Source organism: Sus scrofa, chromosome 9 (assembly GCF_000003025.6).
Source record: "Sus scrofa isolate TJ Tabasco breed Duroc chromosome 9, Sscrofa11.1, whole genome shotgun sequence".
Lineage (NCBI taxonomy): Eukaryota > Metazoa > Chordata > Mammalia > Artiodactyla > Suidae > Sus > Sus scrofa.
Window position 1 is genome coordinate 11,474,642 of NC_010451.4, and position 19,516 is coordinate 11,494,157.

Sequence of the window (19,516 nt, forward strand, 5' to 3'; positions counted from 1 at the left end):
TGATATCACTCATATGTGGAATCTAACATATGGTACATATGAACCTATCCATAAAACAAAACAGGCTCACAGATATAGAGAACACACTTGAGATTGCCAAGAGGGGTGAATTGCACATCCCCTCTCTGCTCTGGTTGTCTCCATGTGCTGCTGCCTTGCTGAACTCTGACTGTGAAAGCAGAGACCTGATCCTTGCCAGGGGAGGGGCCTGTAAAAAATCCCTGTTGGGGCCCCAGAGGTGGTCCAACCTCAGATCCTTCTTCCCAGCCTCCAGGTGTTTAGGCTCTTCCCTTTGTGAGGAGCTGTCTTCTGAATTTGAGATTCTGCTGCTATACCTGGGTCTGTAAACATTTTCCAACACAGGTGTCTCACACTTTGCACTCATTCCAAAAAACCTCCAAAAGGAGATAGGTTGCTCCTATTTTATAGACAGAAAAACTGAGACTCAGAGAGATCAGATGATGTAATTAGGATCGCAGGGCTGATGGAACTGGGGTTTGATTCCAGGTCTTCGTGACTGCAGTCCCAGTCTGAGCTAGCCCATTGACCAGTCTGTGGGAGAGACAAGCCAGGATGCTGGGCGGGGTGCGGGAGCTGGGGAAGGTAGCTGGCCTGGAAGCCAGAAGGGCTGCTCTTCTTCAAACCTGAGATCTGTCTCGACACTCCTCCTTTGCTCCATGTTGCCCATTTAGCAAGGGGCAGTCACTACCATGTCCCCCAAAGCAGAAACCCGAAGTCAGTGTGGACACTTTGCTCTCTCATCTCCCAAGTCCCATATCACTCACCTGAGGGCTTTACATCCTGCCTATCTTTAAAACCCACCCATGTCTCTCCATCACCAGCCTACCACCTCAGAGCAGCCCACCATCTCCTCTCCTCTGGATGCAGCCAGTAACCTTCTCTCTGATCTGCCTCCTCGGGCTTTGACCCCTCAGCCCCTTCTCCCCAGGATGGTCATTGTGCTTTCCAATCCTCAGTGACGTCCCACTGCTCTCGGGGTAGGACCCCACCTTCTGACTGTGGCCCCCCCTTGGGTGCCACCCCTACTCCTGCTGCCTTGTCTTGCACCAGCACTCGTTGGCTCAGGTCACTCTCGCTCCACTTCTCAAATTCTCTGGTGTGTCTTGTAATGTCTCTCTTTGGATCGCCCCTCCCTCAGTTCTTTCCCTCAGCTACTGAGCTTTTAGATGTCAAGGACATTTTCCTTGTCCACAGACTAGATTGGATCACCTTGTTATATGCTCTCCTAGCACTGAGAACAATTCCTTCAACAACTCTAATTATACATTGGTTTGGTGTGGTGATTAATGTCTGTTCTTGTCTTGATAACAAATACCATGGGAGTAGGGAGGGTATATGTTATTGCTTAAAAGGCCTGCCCTATGGTAGATGCTTAATAAACATTTGTTGGCTTAATGGGTGGGCTCATAGGTGAACTGGTCACTCAGTGAGTGGTTGGGTGGAAGAATGAATGGTGCAGAAATGTACGGGTGATTATTGGCAGGCAGATGCATTATATTGCACAGATTCAGTGCTTTAGAGTTTTAAAGCAGAGACATATGCCAGTATCATCACATTTCCTCTTGTCCAGGAGGTGAACAGTCCTGTTTCAAGGAGGGGGACAGATGGGGAACCTGAGACTGTTAACCCTAACTTTCCTTGAAAACCTTCTCATGCTGGCTCCTCCTATTATCTTCCATCGAGACCAGCTGGCTTCCTAGGAAAAACATTCTCTGAGGGAGCTGGGTTTCTCCGTGGTATGATGGAAGTCTGTGCCTTGGTTTTGGACATGTCTGAAGCCTGGGGCTGCACTCCTGGGCTGGTTTCACCTTTCCCCTGGTGTACACACCATGGCTAGAGGTTGGGTCAGGGTCAGAGGGCTTGGTGCTATGCCACGGAGCTGGCCTTGGCCCCTTCCAAGTGTGTAAATGGATGCTTGCTCAGGTGATGTTCTCTTCTCTGGGGCTAGCCATGCTCCTCTCTGAGTTTGTGCAGGATGCATGAGCTGGTAATGGCTGCCTCTACAGAGTCTCAGTATCTTATAACCTCTGGCAAGCCCCACACTGGCAAGCCCCAGAGTTTTTCAAGACAGCTAAGTGTCTGAACCCAGGGCTGAGGTACATAGTATGTGGCTTGAACCTCTTGCTCCCCGGGGAGAATCCCTGAGCCAGTGGTCTCCCTCCTTTTCTGTGTTCTCTGCTACAGGTCTGGGTTTGACCTGATCACTTCTCATACCTTTCTGACTCTGTACTTTCTTTATAGCCTTGGTCATAGAACAGCTGTTTTGCTTGCCTTTAGATCAACCTAGCGAGAGTTGCTCTAGTTTTAGTTGTAAATTGATGTGTTCCCGAGGGGAGGTGAGTCTGGCATCCTCCTACTCTGTCATCTTGATCTCCTCTAACCTGAGATCCTCTTAATTGCCATCAACAAGTACGGGGTCAGTCTCATCGATCCCAGAACCAAGGTGAGCAGTGACAGGAAGAGCAGGTGGGGGCGGGCTTCTCCGTCTGCATTTCTAACAAAGGCCCCCAGACCCAAACCCCACCGTCCCCACCAGCCACCACCATCCTCGCTTCATCCGTGCCCCTGGCCACACATCTTGAGGAACTGTTCGTGTTTGCTGTGTCTACTTCTTACCTGTCATCTGCTCCATGAAGACAGCTCCCTGAGTTGCTAACACAGTCCTCAATACTAAATCCAATTAACGTTTAGGGCTTGTCCTTTCAGCAACATCAGATGCTGCCAACCACTCCCTCCTTCCAGAATGCTCTCTGCCCACACTGGTTAGGGTGGCAGGCTGTGCTGCTGGGGGAACTCTGCTCTGATCTGTGGGCCTGAGCAGCTCCCACCAAGGGGGCCAGAAGGCAGAGTCTTACCACTGACACAGGAGGGTACAACTGGGACTGTTGGCACAGGGGGCCAATGACCACCCTCTTCCCCTTGGCTCCGTGTGCCCACCTTCCTGCTTTTCCTCATGTCGTCCTTGGTCCGTCTCTCGGGCAGTTTCATGGGCTTCTTCTCCATCCATGTGCCCCCGCCACCCCACATACTGTGTTCCCCAAGGTCGGGTCACCTTCGCATCTCCCTCCCACCTCCCTCTCTGCTGGACCATTTCCTCTGGGACCACAGCTGGAGCTCCTTCAGGCTCTCAAAATTCCAATTCTGGCCCCACACACCTGAATGCCCCCGAGGTTTCCTTGGTTGTCCCACCAGCTGGCCCCAAGCAAGGCCTGCAGGAGAAAGGCAGCTGCCTCCCACACCAGCTCCACAGCACAGCTGGACTCTACTTTCTTGTTCCTTTTCTCGTCTGATGGTCACCTGCATCTAGGTGCTCAATCACTCCACAGGAGTGCTGTTCTTTCCAGAAGCCTATGTGGGAGGCAGTGGGGCTCCGTTTTGAATGGAGGTCCAAAACCAGACAGTCCCGCTTTCTGGGACGACAATGCTGCTGTCTGAGGCAGCCCTGACCCACCAATGTTTACATGACTCATATTTATCCCACACTCAGCCCAGGATAAACAGGAGCTACAAGGAAGTTGCTGGGGTGTCTGCCCCTACACATCATCATATACATGGGAATATGAGGCCCAGAGGAGGAGTGTGAATAGGTAGAGGTCACATGGTAGAACTCAAGTCGCTGTTTCTAACACTGGGCTCCTAAACTGATGTTCTCAACTCTAGATTCCCTTCAAGGCCAAAAGCTATTGGGATTATGCCCATCATTCCACTGAGGAATCAGCCAATGCCAAGCTATTAGGAAGCACATCACTGCATATGGGAAGACATGAATTGCATATGGGATGAGATCTTTGCCCCCAAATCATGCCCATGTAACCTCTCATTCTCTGACTCAGGATGGCTTCACTTTGGCACTCATCCCTTGGACTTTGTTAGTCTGAGGGATCCAAAGATTGTATCATTTACCTTGTAGGTTCCTGAGAGGTTGTCTTTATTTACACGCTGTTGTTCACCATAGCCACTCCTTTAGTGGGCAATATTATGAACATTTCAGATAAGTCCTGTGATGCCCGGAGGGCAATCAACTCCACCTGCAAAACCACGACTCTTTTTTCCTTTGTTCATCCCCTTGAGATGAGAGGTAGACCAGAATGGTTTTCCCAGAAGCCTCCCTGGCTCTGCTATATGCCTTTCTTGACCACTCATTACCATCAGGTCACCCCAAGCAGAGAGGAAGGATATGAAGTGGGCAAGCTGTGGCTACTTCTTTGAAGACCGCCCAAAGCAGGAGAGGGACATGCTGGATGTGGTGGAAAACATGATGAAAGAGTACCACTGGGAGGATTCAATAGTGGGGGCTTTTGGGGTTATGTTTCAGGAGGAGGGACCTTCATGGAGGGAACTGCTGGTTCATAGTCTCCATGGTGGGCAATGCAGTTCGCAGGGTGGGCTCTCTGTTGGTCTCTGAGGTGGGTGCTTGGGTGCATTCATTCAAAGGCCGGTTCACTGGGCACCAGCTGGTTCTCTAACATCATCCATGGGAAATGGTGGTGGTTTAGTGGTTTTATAGACAGGCTCTTGTATGACAGCTGTAGATTCTGGGAGCTCCCCTACACTCTTGGTTAAAGGCTCAGGGCTTTCCATAACTTCCAAAGGTTCTTCCTTTAGGAGGCTTACACTCGGAGTCTCTGTGGGATAGAAAAGACAGAAACATAAATTCCTCCAAAGTTGCTTCTTTCTAATCTTTGCTTTCATGTGGTAAAACCTGAGTCTTCTTTACAATGTTAGCCCCTCACTAGGGGTCTTTCCCTCTAGTTTTCTCCCTACCCAGGCTTTGGCAAACTTTGCTAAGGTCCTCAGTTCATCAAGGTGCTGGTGTTTAAGAGTCTATTGTGTGAGCTTCTAGCTCACCATGGAAGCCTTCAGAAGGCAGAGACAGACATTTGCTTAAAGTTCATGCATTACTTCCAAATCAGTTTGAATAGAAAAATGAATTAATATCTACAGTTTTAGGTTTCTAATTCATGAATGTTGCTCCATTTATCTGGGTCTTCTTTCTCTCTAAACTTTAGTAGTTTTCAGAGACCAATCATCTATCTTCTTTGCAAGGGCTTGCAATATTTTCCTAAAATTTCTATTTATGTTTGTGTGCTGTTGTAAATGATGCTATTTCGATTTTTAAGTTTCCAATTATTCCAATATAATATATAGACATAAAATTTATTTTTCTTTATATTAACCTTGTATCCTAGAGCATTGCTTAACTCATTTATTAGTTCTAGTAGGTTTGTTATTAGATTCCTTAGCATTTTTTTAATGTAAATAATCACATCTGCAAATCAGGAGTCTTATTTCTTCCGTTATGCCTGTTATTTGCCTTAGTATACTGGCTATGATCTCCACTACGATGCCAAGTAGAAATGGTGAGGAGATATCCTTGCCTTATTTATGATACTAGAGGGAAAATGCTGTTTCACAATTTTAAAATGTTGTTAGCTGGAGGTTTTTTTGGTAAACATCTCTTAGATTGAGGAGGTTTCATTCTATCCCTAGATCATGCAGAGCTTTGATTGTAAGTGGGTGTTGATTTTTGTCAAATACACATTTTCTACTTAATATTGTTAATATTATAGATTATACTGATTAATTTTCAAATGACATCTTCATCTTACAGAGGTGGGTTAAACCTCACTTTCTCCAGATGTTTCTCTTCTTTATATATTGATAGATTCAATCTAATATTTTGATCAGAATTTTTATGTCTAAATTCATGAATGATAATTACTGTAAATTTTTAGTTCTTGTACTATCTTTGCCAGACATTTTTTTAATGAGATTATTGCTGTCCTCAAAGAAATCAGCTAGGAAATATTTCTTTCTCTTCTTTTTTCCTGAGTTGGTGTAAAGTTGATCTTATTTTTAATATTTGATTAAGCAGTGAAACTCTTTGGACCTGGACTTTTCTTTGTAGTGAGGTTTTTTCGTTTTTGTTTTTTTCAGGGCTGCACCTAAAGCATATAGAAATTCCCAGCCTAGGCATCGAATTGGAGCTGCAGCTGCTGGCCTAAGCCACAGCCACGGCATCAGGGGATCTGAGCTGCGTCTGTGACCTATACCAAAGCTCATGGCGACACCAGATCCTTAGCCACTGAGCGAGGCCAGGATCAAACCTGCATCCTCATGGATGCTAGTCAGGTTCATAATCTGCTGAGCCACAATGGGAACTCCTTTGGTGAGGTTTTTAATACATAGATTTGATTCTGATAGAGAATACGTTATTACAAGTTTTTATTTCTTTTCTCAGTTCTGCTAAGTTATATATTTCAATAAATTTGTCTACTTCATTTAAACTGACAAATTTAATGGCTTAAAATGTTCATAATTTTTGTTTTTATGTCTAGGATCTGGACTTTCATTAATCCAGAATGAATTAATCATTCATTAATCATTCTTTCATTAATCATTCATAACAGGCAATTTTTCCCTCCCTCATTTATCTAAGAGTTTGCACTTTTACTAGTATTTTCTAAGATCTAAGTTTTCACATTTAAATTTTTCTCTATTGTTTTATCTTTTCTATTTCACTGTTCCTGCTATCTTTATTATTTCTTTCCTTTTTCTTGGAGAAAAATTTACTTATCTTTTTTTTTAAACTTGGCTTTAACTTTGAGGTCTCATGATATATTTCCTTTTTTAAAAAATAACTTTATTGGAGTATAGGTGACTTAAAATGTGCTAGTTTCAGGTGTACAGCAAAGTGAATCAGCCATACATATGTGTGTGTGTGTGTGTGTGTGTATACACACATTCTTTTTCAGAATCTTTCCCCACATATAGGCTATCACAGAGTATTGGGTAGATTTCCCTGAGCTATACGGAGGTCATTATTACTGACTAATTTTGTATATAGTAGTGTGCATATGCCAACTGCAACCTCCCAATACATCACCACCCCCCAATGTTTCCCCTTGGTAACCATAAGTTTGGTTTCTACATCTTTGAGTCTGTTTGTTTTGTGAACAAATGCTTTTCTATCATGTTGTATTAGATTCTACATACTGACCTCAAATGATATTTGTCTTTTTCTGGCTTACTTCACTTAGTACGATAATCTCTAGGTTCATCCATGTTGCTGCAAATGGCATTCTTTCATTCTTTTTATAGCCAAGTAATATTCCATTGTATGTATGTACCATTTCTTTTTTATCCAGTCCTCTGTCGACAGACATTTAGGTTGCTCCTATGTCTTGGCTATTGGAAATAGTGTTGCAATGAACACTAGGGTGCATGTAACCTTTCGAAATATGGTTTTCTCTGGGTATATGCCAAGTGTTGGATTGCTGGGTCATATGGTATTTCTACATTTAGATTTTAAAGGAACCTCCATGATGCTTTCCAGTGGTTGCACCAACCTACATTCTTAGCCACAAAGTAGGAGGGTTCCCTTTTCTTCACACTCTCTCCAGCATTTATTTTTTGTAGACCCTTATTTGATGGCCATTCTGACTGGTGTGAGCTGGTATTTCATTGTAGTTTTGATGTGTATTTCTCTAATAATTAGTGATATTGTACATCTTTTCATGTGTTTTTTGGCCATCTGTATGTCTTCTTTGAAAAAAATGTCCATTTAGATCTTCTGATCATTTTTTTGATTTTTTTACATAAAGCTGTATAACATGTTTGTGTTATTTTGGAGATCAACCCTTTATTGGTCACTTTGCAAAGATTTTCTCCCACTCTGTGGGCTGTCTTTTCATTTTTAACAGTTTTCTCTGCTGTGCAATGTTACATACCACTTGTTTATTTTTATTTTACTTAACACAAATAAGGTGGATTAACAAATATTTCTGAGATTTATATCAAAGAGTGTTCTGCCTATATTTTACTCTAAGAGTTTTATAGTGCATCTATGTTTAGGTGTTTAATCCATTTTAAATTTATTTTTATGTATGGTGTTAGAGAATGTTCTAATTTCACTCTATTACATATAGCTGTCTAGTTTTCCTAGCACTATTTGCTGAGAGATTGTCTTTTCTCTATAGTATATTTTTGCTTCCCTTTTTTGTAGATAATTAACAATAGATAAGTGGGTTTATTTTTGGGCTTTCTATTCTCTTCCACTGCTCTATATTTCTGTTTTTGTGCTGGCTCCATACTATTCTGATGACTGTAGCTTTGTAGTATAGTCTGAAACCAGAGACTCTGATTCCTCTAGCTCCATTTTATTGTCTCAAGATTATTTTGACTATTCTGTTTTTTTGTGTGTTTCCATGCAAATTAAAAATTTTTGTTTTAGTTCTATGAAAAGTACCATTGGTAATTTAATAGGGATTGCATGAATTCTGTAGATTGCCTTGTGTAGTATAGTCATTTTGACTACATTGATTCTTCTAATCCAAGAACATGGTAGGTTCATCCATTTGTTTGTGTTATCTTCTATTTTCTTAATCAGTGCCTTATGGTTTTTGCCTCTTTAGGTAGGTTTATTCCTAGGTATTTTTTCTCTTTGATGTGAAGGTAAGTGGTATTCTTTTCTTAATTTGTCTGATCTTTATTGTTAGTTTATATGAATGTAAGAGATTTCTGTGTATTAATTTTGTATCCTGCAACTTCACCTGCAACTTCATTGATGAACTCTAGTAGTTTTCTGGTAGTATCTTTAGGATTTTCTATGTATAGTATCATGTCATTTTCAAACACTGACAGTTTTACTTCTTTTCCAATTTGGATTCCCTTTAATTTCTTTTTCTTCTTGGATTGCTGTGTCTAGGACTTCCAAAACTATGTTGGGAGTTCCCATCATGGCTCAGTGGTTAATGAACCCAACTAGCATCCATGAGGATGTGGGTTTTATCCCTGGCCTCGCTCAGTGGGTTAAGGATCTGGCATTGCCATGAGCTGTGGTGTAGGTCGCAGGTGTGGCTTGGATCCCACATTGCTGCGGCTGTGGTATAGGCTGGCAGCTATAGCTCCCATTGGACCCCTAGCATGGGATCCTCCATATGCCATGGGTGCAGCCCTAAAAAGACAAAAGACAAAAAAAAAGACTAAAACTATGTTGAATAAAAGTGGTTACAGTGGACATCCTTGTCTAGTTCCTGATCTTAGCAGAAATGCTTTAGCTTTTCACTACTGAGAATAATGTTAGCTGTGGGTTTGTCATATATGGCTTTTAATACCTTGAGGTAGGTTCCCTCTATGCCCACTTTCTAGAGGGATTTTTTAAAAGTCATAAATGATTGTTGATTTTTGTCAAAAGCTTTTTTCCAGCATTTATTGAAATGACCAGATTTTTTTTTAATACTTCAGTTTGTTGATGTGGTTTATAACATTATTTGATTTGCATATATTGAAAAATCCTTGCATCCCTGGGAAAAGTCCACTTGATCACAGTCTATGATCCTTGTAACACACTGTTGTATTTTGTCTGCTAACATTTGTTGAGGATTTTTGCACCTATGTTCAGCAGTAATACTGGCTTGTAATTTTTTTTTTTTTTTGTGGTATCTTTGTCTGCTTTTGGTACCGGGGTGGTGGTGCCCTCATAGAATGAGCTTGAGAGTATTCCTTCTTCTGCAAATTTTTTTGGGACAGTTTCAGAAGGATAGATGTTAGCTCTTCTCTAAATGTTTGAGAGATTTCACCTATGAATCCACCTGGTCCTTGGCTTTTGTTTGTTGGAAGTTTTAAATCACAGTTTCAATTTAAGTACTTGTGACTGCTCTATTTATATTTTCTATTTCTTCCTGGTTCAGTCTTGGAAGGTTAAACCTTTATAAGAACTTGTCCATTTCTTCAAGGTTGTCTAATTTATTAGCATGTAGTTGCTTGTAGGAATCTCTTATGATCCGTTGTATTTCTGTATCATCGTTTTAATTTCTAAATTTATTAATTTGAGCCCTCTCCTTTTTTTCTTGATGAATCTAGATAGAGGTTTATCAATTTTGTTGATCTTTTCAAAGAACCAGGTTTTAGTTTCACTGATCTGTTTTTCATTGTTTTGTCTTTATTTCATTGATTTTTGTTCTAATCATTATGAGTTCTTTCCTCCTACTAAATTTGTTTTTTGTTTGTTTGTTTGTTCTTTCTCTAGTTGCTTTAGGGGTAAGGTTGGTTTGTTTATTTGGGATTCTTTTTTCCTGAGGTGAGACTGTATTGCTATAAACATCCATTTTAGAACTGCTTTTGCTGTGTCCCATAGGTTTTGGATTGTTGTATCTTAGTTGTTATTTGTCTCTAGGTATCTTTTTATTTCCTTTTTGGTTTCTTCAGTGATCCATTGATTATTTAGTAGCATGTTATTTAGTCTCCACATGTTTTTGTGGGATTTTTTTGTGGTTGATTTCCAGTCTTATAATGTTGTGTTCAGGAAAAAATGCTTGATATGATTTCAATTACTGAGGCTTGATTTGGGACCCAAGATGTGATCTATCCTGGAGAAGTTCCATGTGTGCTTTAGAAGAATGTGTATTGTGCTGTTCTCCAATGGAATATTCTACAAATATCAATTAAGTCCATCTGGTCTAACGTGTCATTTAAGGACTGGGTTTATCAAATTTCTTTGTGGGTGATCAGTCCATTGATGTAAGTGGGATATTAAAGCCCCCCCCCCATTATTGTTACTGTCAATTTCTCCTTTTATGGCTGTTAGCAGTTACCTTATACATTGTGGTATTCCTATGTTGGGTTCATATTTATTTACAATTGTTATATCTTATTTAGTTGATCTCTTGATTATTAGGTAGTGCCCTTCTTTGTGGTTTTGTTTTTCTGTATCCATTCATCCAGCCGACATCTTTTGGTTGGAGTATTTAATCATTTACATTCAAGGTGATTATCAATATATATGTACTTATTGCCATTTTCTTAATTGTTTGGGATTTGTTAATGTTGGACTCTTTTCTTCCCTTCCTTTTGTTCTCTTGTGATATTATAACTATCATTAGTTTTGTAGATTGCTTTTTCTATTTTAAAATGTGTTTATCTACTGTACTTCATTGGTTTGTGGTCCCTGTGAGGTTTTGAGATAATGTTATATATATGCAAATTGTTTTAAGTTGCTTGCCTCTAATTTCAAATGTATTTTCAGTATCATGCATTTGGAGTCCTGTTGTGGCTCAGCAGTGATGAACCCAAATAGTATTTGTAAGGATGAGGGTTCAATCCCTGGCCTTGCTCATTGGGTTAAAGGACTTGGCATTGCCGTGAGCTGTGGTGTAGGTCACAGATGTGGCTCAGATCTGCTGCTGCTGTGGCTGTGGTATAGGCTAGAGGCTACAGCTCTGATTCAACCCCTAGCCTGGGAACTTCCACATGCTACAGGTGTGGACCTAAAAAGGCACACACAAAAAATCCTGCATTTGTACTCTCCTCTTAAGAGTGCTGGTTTTGATATCATATTTGTGTGTGGATCATTTCCTAACTTTAATTATGTTTTCCTTTACTGGTAAGCTTTTTCATTTGTAATTTTCTTGTTTCCAGTTATTGCCTTTTCTATTCAACCTAGAGAAGGTATTTTGGCATTGGTTGTAAAGCTAGACTGGTGGTCCTGAATTCTTTTAAGTTTTGCTTGTCTGTAAAGCTTTTGATTCCTCCACTGTACCTGAATGAGAGTCTTGCTTGGTAGAACACTCTTGGTTGTAGCTTCTTCCCCTTCATAACTCTAAATACATCTTGCCACACCCCTCTGGCTTACAGAGTTTCTGCCAAAAAATCAGCTGTTATAAATATAGGGGTTCCTTGTAAGTTATTTATTGCTTTTCCCTTGTTTTAATATTTTTTTCTTTGTATTTAATTTTTGTCAGTTTGATTAGTATGTGTCTCACCATGTTCCTCTTTGGGTTTATCCTGTATAGAATTCTCTGAGTTTTTTCAACTTGAGTGAGTGTTTCTTTCCTTATATTAGGGAATTTTTAAGCTACAATATCTTCGAATATTTTCTCTGATACTTCTCTCTGAGACCCCTATGATGAGAATGTTGGTATATTTAATGTTGTCTTGGAAGTCTCTTAGATGGTCCTCGATTCTTCTTATTCATTTGTCTTTATTATTTTCTGTGATAGTGATTTCTACAACTCTGTTTTCAACCTCACTTATTCATTCTTCTGCTTGTTACCCTGCTATTGATTACTTCTAGTGTATTTATCATTTCTGATATCACTTTATTCATTTTGTTTGTTTGTTCTTTACATCTTCTAGCTCTTTGTTAAACATGGCTTTTAAATTATTGATCTGTGCCTCCATTCTTTTTCCAATACCTTGAGTCATATTTACTATAATTCTCTGAATTCTTTTTCAGATAGATTGCTATTGCCCCTTCATTTGGTAGTTTTTGTGTGTTTTTATCCTGTCTTTTGTCTGAAACATATTTCTCTGTTGTGTCACATTTTCTAACTTTCTATGATTATGGTTCCTTTGATAGCAGGTATGTAGGTGCCATGATTAATGCATGGTCCTGAAGTTATCTCCATTGAAGAACTGGATGCAACTGGAGCACATGAAGAGAGTGGTGGTGGCTCACTACCTCCCCTAGAGCCAAGTGGCTGCTGGAATGGGTTCCGTAACAGAGGTAGCAGTATTACACATGACTCTGGAGCAGAGGGGACAGCAATGGTTCCCATGATTCCTCCCACTACTAGGCAGCTCACACAACTGCTCCCTGAAGCTAGCAAGGATAGCAGCAGTTCATGCAACCATTCATGATGCAAGGCAGCTCATTAACTTTACAATTTTAATTGTAATGTGTCTAGGTATATCTCTTTTTGGGTTCATCCTATTTGGAACTCTCTGGGACTCCTAGATATGGATGTTAGTTTCTGTCAAGTTTTCAGCCACTTTTTGTTCAATTAATTTTGGGGGTCCTTTATCTTTTTTCCTTTTAGGAACTCTGAAACGTGACTGCTATTACACTTGATGTTGTTCCAAATGTCCCCTAATGTATCTTACTTTTTCTAAAATTCTTTTTTAATTTTGTTGTTCCATCTGGATGAATTCCAATGTTTTTTCCCTCCAGCTCACTGATTCATTCTTCTACCTCACCCCGTTTGTTGTGTACCACTCTATTTTTTTATTTTTTATTTATTTTATTTTTTAATTTAATTTAATTTTTTGCTTTTTAGGGCCATACCCATGGCATATGGAAGTTCCCAGACTAGAGGTCAAAGAGGAGCTATAGCTGCCAGCCTACATCACAGCCAAAGCAATGTGGGATCTGAGCTGTGTCTATGACCTACACCACAGCTCATGGCAATGCTGGATCCTTAACCCACTGAGCAAGGCCAGGGATTGAACCCGTATCCTCATGGATACTAGTCAGATTCATTTCCACTGCGTCATAACAGGAACTCCCTTATGTATTTTTAGTTAAGTTATAACTTCTGTTTGGTACTTTGTTATGCTTTCTCTCTTTCTGTTGAAGTTTGCACTGTGTTCATTCATTTTTCTCCTGAGATCAGTGATTTATTTATGACTATTACTTTTAACTCTTTATCAGGTAGACTGCATATCTATCTTTCACTTACTTCTTTTTCTGAGATTTTTCTCTTGTTCTTTTGATTGGAACCTATTCCTCTCATTTTTTTTCTAATTCTGTGTGTGTGTGTGTGTGTGTGTGTGTGTGCGTGTGTGTGCGTGTGCATGTGTGTGTCTATGTAATAAGGAAATCAGCTATCTCTTCCAGGTTTGTTTCATGCCTTATCATGTGTCTCTTTCGGCAAATACACAAGTAATTTTGAACATGTATATTTGGCAGTTGTTGAGTATACCATTTTCTGTACACAAGTCAAACTGGCTAAAAGTGTTCAGACTTCTATATCTTGATTTTATTTTTTTTGTGTGCTTAGTTGTTCTTTCAGGTAATGAGAGGAATGTTAAAATCTCCAACTATTATTTGTCTCTTTCAGTTTTTGTTTAATGTGTTTTGAATCTGTTATTAAGTGTAAAATTATAGTGCCTTCCTGATATATTGACTATTTTATCAGTACAAAATCTTTGTTTCCAGTAATGCCTCATTTTTTAAAATTTTTATTAAAGGATGGCTGATTTACAATGTTCCTTCAATTTCTGCTGTACAGCAAAGTGACCCAGTCATATATATATGTACATTCTTTTTTTAATACTAACTTCCATCATACAATAACCCAAGAGATTGGACATTGTGCTATACAGTAGGATCCCATTGCTTATTCATTCCAAGTGTAACAGTTTGCATCTAACAAACCCAAACTCCCCATCTATCCCACTCCCTCTTCCTTCTCCCTGGCAACCATAAGTCTGCTCTTCATGACTGCAATATGATCCTGTTTTGTAGATATGATCATTTATGCCATACTTTATATTCCATATATAGGTTATATCATATGGTATTTGTTGTTCTCTTTCTGACTTCCTTTACTTAGTATGAGACTGTCTAGTTGCATCCAAGTTGCTGCAAATGCCATTATTTTGTCCTTTTATGGCTGAGTAGTATTCCATTGTATATCTGTACCACATATTCTTATTCCATTCATCTGCTGATGAACATTTGGGTTGTTTCCATGTCTTGGCTATTGTGAATAGTGATGAAGTGAATATAGGAGTGCATGTATCTTTTTGAATGAATGTTTTATACATATATATCCCCAGTAGTGGAACTGCTGGATGATAAAGTAGTTCTATATTTAGTTTTCTGAGGAACCTCCATAGAGTTTTCATTAGTGTTTGTACCAGTTCACATTCCCACCAAAAGTGAAGGAGGATTCCCTTTTCTTACACCCTCTCCAGCATTTGCTACTTGGAGACTTGTTAATAATAGCCATTCTGACCAGTGTGAGGTGGTATCTCATAGATTTGATTTGCATTTCTGGAATACTGGATGACACTGACCATTTTTTTCATGTGCCTACTGGCTAACTGCATGTCTTCTTTGGAAAATAAGTCTATTTAGGTCTTCTGCCCATTTTTCGATTGGTTATTTTTTTTGTTGTTGTTGAGTTGAATGAGTTGTTTGTATATTTTGGATCTGGCTCGTGTCAATTGCATCACTTACAAAGATTTTTCTCACATTCTGTGGGTGGTCTTTTCAGTATTTATTTGTTTATTTCTTATCAAATAGTCTTAGTCGTAATCAGTTGTTATTTCCCCAATACATTATTTTTTTTCTACTGTACAGCATGGTGACCCAGTTACACATACATGTATACATTCTTTTTCTCACATTATCATGATCCATCTTTTCAGTTTTTTCTTAAATGGATTCCTCTGTTGTTCAAAAGTTTTGACTTTAAAAAGGTCCCATTAGTTTATATTTTTTATTGACCTTATTCTAAGAGGTGGATTACAAACAATGTTGCTGTGATTTATGTCAAAGAGCATTCTACATATGTTTTCCTCTGAGAGTTTTATAGTATATGGTCTTACATTTTTAGTTTATTTTGTGTATGGTACTACAGAGTATTCTAATTTCATTCTTTTATATGTAGCTGTCCAGTTTTCCCAGCACTACTTATCGAAGAGACCATCTTTCTTCCACTGTATGTTCTTGCCTCCTCTGTCATAGATTACTTAATCATAGGTGCTTGGACTTTCTATTCTGTTCCATTGATCTATATTTCTGTCTTTGTGCAAGTACCATACTAATTGGGTAAGTGTAGCTTTGTAGTATAGTCTGAAGTCAGGAAGCCTGATTTCACCAGTTCTATTTTCCTTTTTCAATATAGCTTTGGCTATTCAGGGTCTTTTGTGTTTCCACACAAATTTTAAAATATTTTTAGTTCTGTAAGAATATCCTTGGTAATTTGATAGGGACTGCATTGAATCTGTAGACTGCCTTGGGTTGTAGAGTCATTACGATAATGTTGTATATATCCATCTGATTGTGTTTTCTTTGATTTCTTTCATCAGCGTCTTACAGTTTTCACAGTATAGGTCTTTAGGTAGGTTTATTCCTAGGTATTTTATTCTTTTTGATGTGATGATAAATGGGATGGTTTTCCTAATTCTCTTTCTGATCTTTGTTAGTATATAGAAATGCAACTGATTTCTGTGAATTTTGTATCCTGTAACATTGCCAAATTCATTGGTGAGTTCTAAAAGTTTTCTGGAACTGTCTTTAGGATTTTCTAGGTATAGTATCATCTGCAAACAGTGATAGTTTTACTTCTTCTTTTCCAGTTTGCATTCCTTTTATTTCTTTTTCCTCTCTGATTGCCCTTGTTAGGACTTCCAAGACTATTGAACAGTAGTGGTGAAAGTGGACATCCTTGTCTTGTTCCTGATCTTAGTGGAAATGTTTTAAGTTTTTCACCATTGAGAATGATGTTAGCTGTGGGTTTGTCATATATGGCTTTTATTATTTTGAGTTAGGTTTCCTCTACCCCAACTTTCTGGAAAGTTTTTATCAGAAACAAGTGTTGAATTTTGTCAAAAGTTTTTTCTGCATCTATTGAGATGATCTTATGGTTTTTATATCTCAGTTTGTTGATATGGTGTATCATGGTGATTGATTTGAGAATAATGGAGAAACTCTGCACCCCTGGGATAAATCCCACTTGATCATGGTGAATATATTTTCATATATATTTGGATTAGGTTTGCTATTACTTTATTGAGGATTTTTACATCTATGTTCATCAGTGCTATTGGCCTGTAACTTTCTTTTTTCTTTCTTTCATTCATCCTTTCTTTTCTTTCTTTCTTTTTTTTTTTTTTTTTGTATGCTTGTCTGGTTTGGGTGTCAGGGTGATGGTGGCCTCATAGAATAAGCTTGCGAATGTTCCTTTCTCTGCAATTTTTGGAAGAGTTTCTGAAGAATAGATGATAATTCTCTGAATGTTTGATTGATTTCCCCTGTGTAGCTACCAGGACCTGGACTTTTGTTTTTTGGAATTTTTAAAATCACATTTCCAACTTCTGTACTTGTGATTGGTCTATTCAATTTCTTCCTGTTTCAGACATTTGTAAGAATCTGTCCATTTCTTCTAGATTGTCTATTTTACTGGCATACAGGTGCTTATGGTAGTCTCTTATGATCCACTGTATTTCTATGGAGTCAGTTGTAATTTTTCCTTTTTAACTTAAAATTTTATTGATTTGAGTCTTCTCCCTTTTTTCTTGATGAGTCTGGCTAAAGGTTTATCAATCTGGTTGATCTTATCAAAGAACAAACTTTTGGTTTCATTCATCTTCTCTGTTTTCTTTGTCACCATTTCACTGATTTCTGCTCTGATCTTTATGATTTCTTTCCTTCTACTAATTTTAGGCTTTGTCTGTTCTTCCTTCTCTATTGTTTTGGGTAAGTTTAGGTTTTTTAATTGAGCTTTTCTTGTTTCCTGAGATAAGACTATATTGCTATAAACTTCCCTCTCAGAACTGCTTTTGCTACGTCCCATAGGTTTTGGATAGTTGTATATTCATTATCACTTATCTCTTACTTTATCACTTATCACTTACTTTAATGATCCATTGGTTGTTTAGTAGCATATTTAGTTTCCAAGAGTTTGCAATTTTTGCTGTTGTTGTTGTTTTTCTTGTAGTTGATTTCTAGTGTCATAGCACTGTGGTCAGAGAAACTGCTAAAATAATTTCAACTTTTAAAATTTACCAAGGCTTGATCTGTCACCCAAGATGTGATGTGTCCTGGAATACGTTCCTTGTGCACTTGAGAAGGATGTATATTCTGATGATTTAGGATCGAATGTTCTAGAAATAACAGTTAAGTCTATTTGGTCTAGGCTATCATTTAAGGACTGTGTTTCGTTGTTGATTCTCTGTCTGGATGATCTGTCCATTGATGTAAGTGAGGTGTTAAAAGTTCCCTACTATTATTGTGTTGCTGTTGATTTCTCCTTTTATGGTTATTAGCAGTTGCCTTATATATTGCAGTTTTCCTGTGTTGGGTGTATATATATTTCCAATTTTTATATCTCCTTCTTGGTTGATCCTTTGATTATTATGCAGTGTCTTTTGTCCTTAGTTACTTTATTTTAAAATCCACTTTGTCTGACATGATTATTTCTACTATGGCTTTCCTTTGATTTCCATTTGCATGTGTATCTTCTTCCATCTCCTTACTTTCAATTTGTATGTGTCTCAGGACTGAAGTGAGGCACTTGTAAAGAGTACATATATTAGTCTTGTTTTTGTGTCCATTCCGCTAGACTGTGTCTTTTTCTTGGAGCGCTGAATCCATTGACAGTGTAATTGTGGATTAGTATGTACTTATTGCCATTTTCTCGTTTTGGATTTTTACTTTGGTCTTTTTTGTCTTTTTCTTCCTTTTTCTTTTGTTATATTTTCTTTTGACTTACTGTCTTTAGTGTTGTGTTTGGATTGCTTTTTTTTAATGTGTGTATCCATTATAGTTTTTTCATTTGTGGTTTCCATTAGATTTTGATATAACCAATTATATTTACAGAATTGGTTTTGGTTGCTGTTCTCTTATTTTGCATTTTCAATGTTCTGCACTTTTCTCCACTTCTCATGCTTGCTAGTTTTGATATTGTCAGTGGGTGATTTTCCACCTTTATATTATCTTTGTCTTTACCAGTGAGTTTTCTCATTTGTAATTTTATTGTTTCTGATTGTAGCTTTTTTTTCTGCCTAGAGAAGTTCCTTCAGTAGTTGTTTTATAGTTTGGTTTGGAGGTGCTGAACTCTATTAGTTTTTGCTTTTCTGAAAAGCTTTTGATCTCTCCATCAAATGTGAAAGACAGCTTTGCTAGGTAGAGTTATTCTTGGTTATAGGTTCCTCCCTTCATCACCTTAAACTTACTTTGATACTTCCTTCTAGCTTGCAGAGTTTCTGCTGAAAAAAAAAATCAGCTTTTATCCTTATGAGGTTTCCTTTGTATATTATTTGTTGATTTTCTCTTGCGGCTTTTAATATTTTTTCTTTGTATTTAACTTTTGTCTGTTTGTTTAGTACATGTCTTGCTATTTTTCTCCTTAGGTTTATCCCATATGGGATTCTCTGTGCTTCGGCTACTCGAGTGAGTATTTCCTTTCCCATGTTAGGGAAGTTTTCAGTTATAATCTCTTTAAATATTTTCTCTGGCCCTTTCTCTCTCTCTTCTCCTTCTGGAATCCCTATGATATGAATATTGGTATGTTTAATGTTGTCCCAGAGGTATCTTAAACTCTCCTCAGTTCTTTTCATTCTTTTTTCATTTTTCCCCTCTGTGGCAATCATTCTGCCTTCCACCTCACATGTTCATTCTTCTGCCTCTGTTGACTCCTTCTAGTGTATTTTTCATTTCATATATTGTACTACTCATCTTAGTTTGCTTGTTACTTAAGTCCTCTAGCTATTTGTTAAACATTTCTTGTAACTTCGCTATCTGTGCCTCCATTGTTTTTTTCCAAGATCTTGGATCATCTTTACTATCATCACTCTGAACTCCTTTTCAGGTTGATTGCCTATATTATCCTCATTTAGTTGTCTTTGTCTGTTTTTGTCTTGTTCCTCCTGTATGAAAACTAGTTCTTTTTCATCTCTTAATGTCTAACTTTCTATGTTTGCCATTTCCTTGACAGTGGGTATGTAGATGCAGCAGAATGTAGTTCTCAGACGTGGTATCAGAGCA

General features: G+C 38.4%; 1 protein-coding gene across 1 annotated transcript in view; it reads right to left on the reverse strand.

Annotated features, from left to right (window-relative positions):
* LOC100525597 (glycerophosphodiester phosphodiesterase domain-containing protein 4-like) overlaps positions 3,933 to 19,516 on the reverse strand; it is a 105,504-nt gene continuing 89,920 nt past the window's right edge. Inside the window, exon 15 of the mRNA XM_021063935.1 lies at positions 3,933 to 4,646. Coding sequence (XP_020919594.1) covers positions 4,462 to 4,646 — 185 coding nt within the window. The 3' untranslated portion in view covers positions 3,933 to 4,461. The remainder of the gene's footprint in view (positions 4,647 to 19,516) is intronic.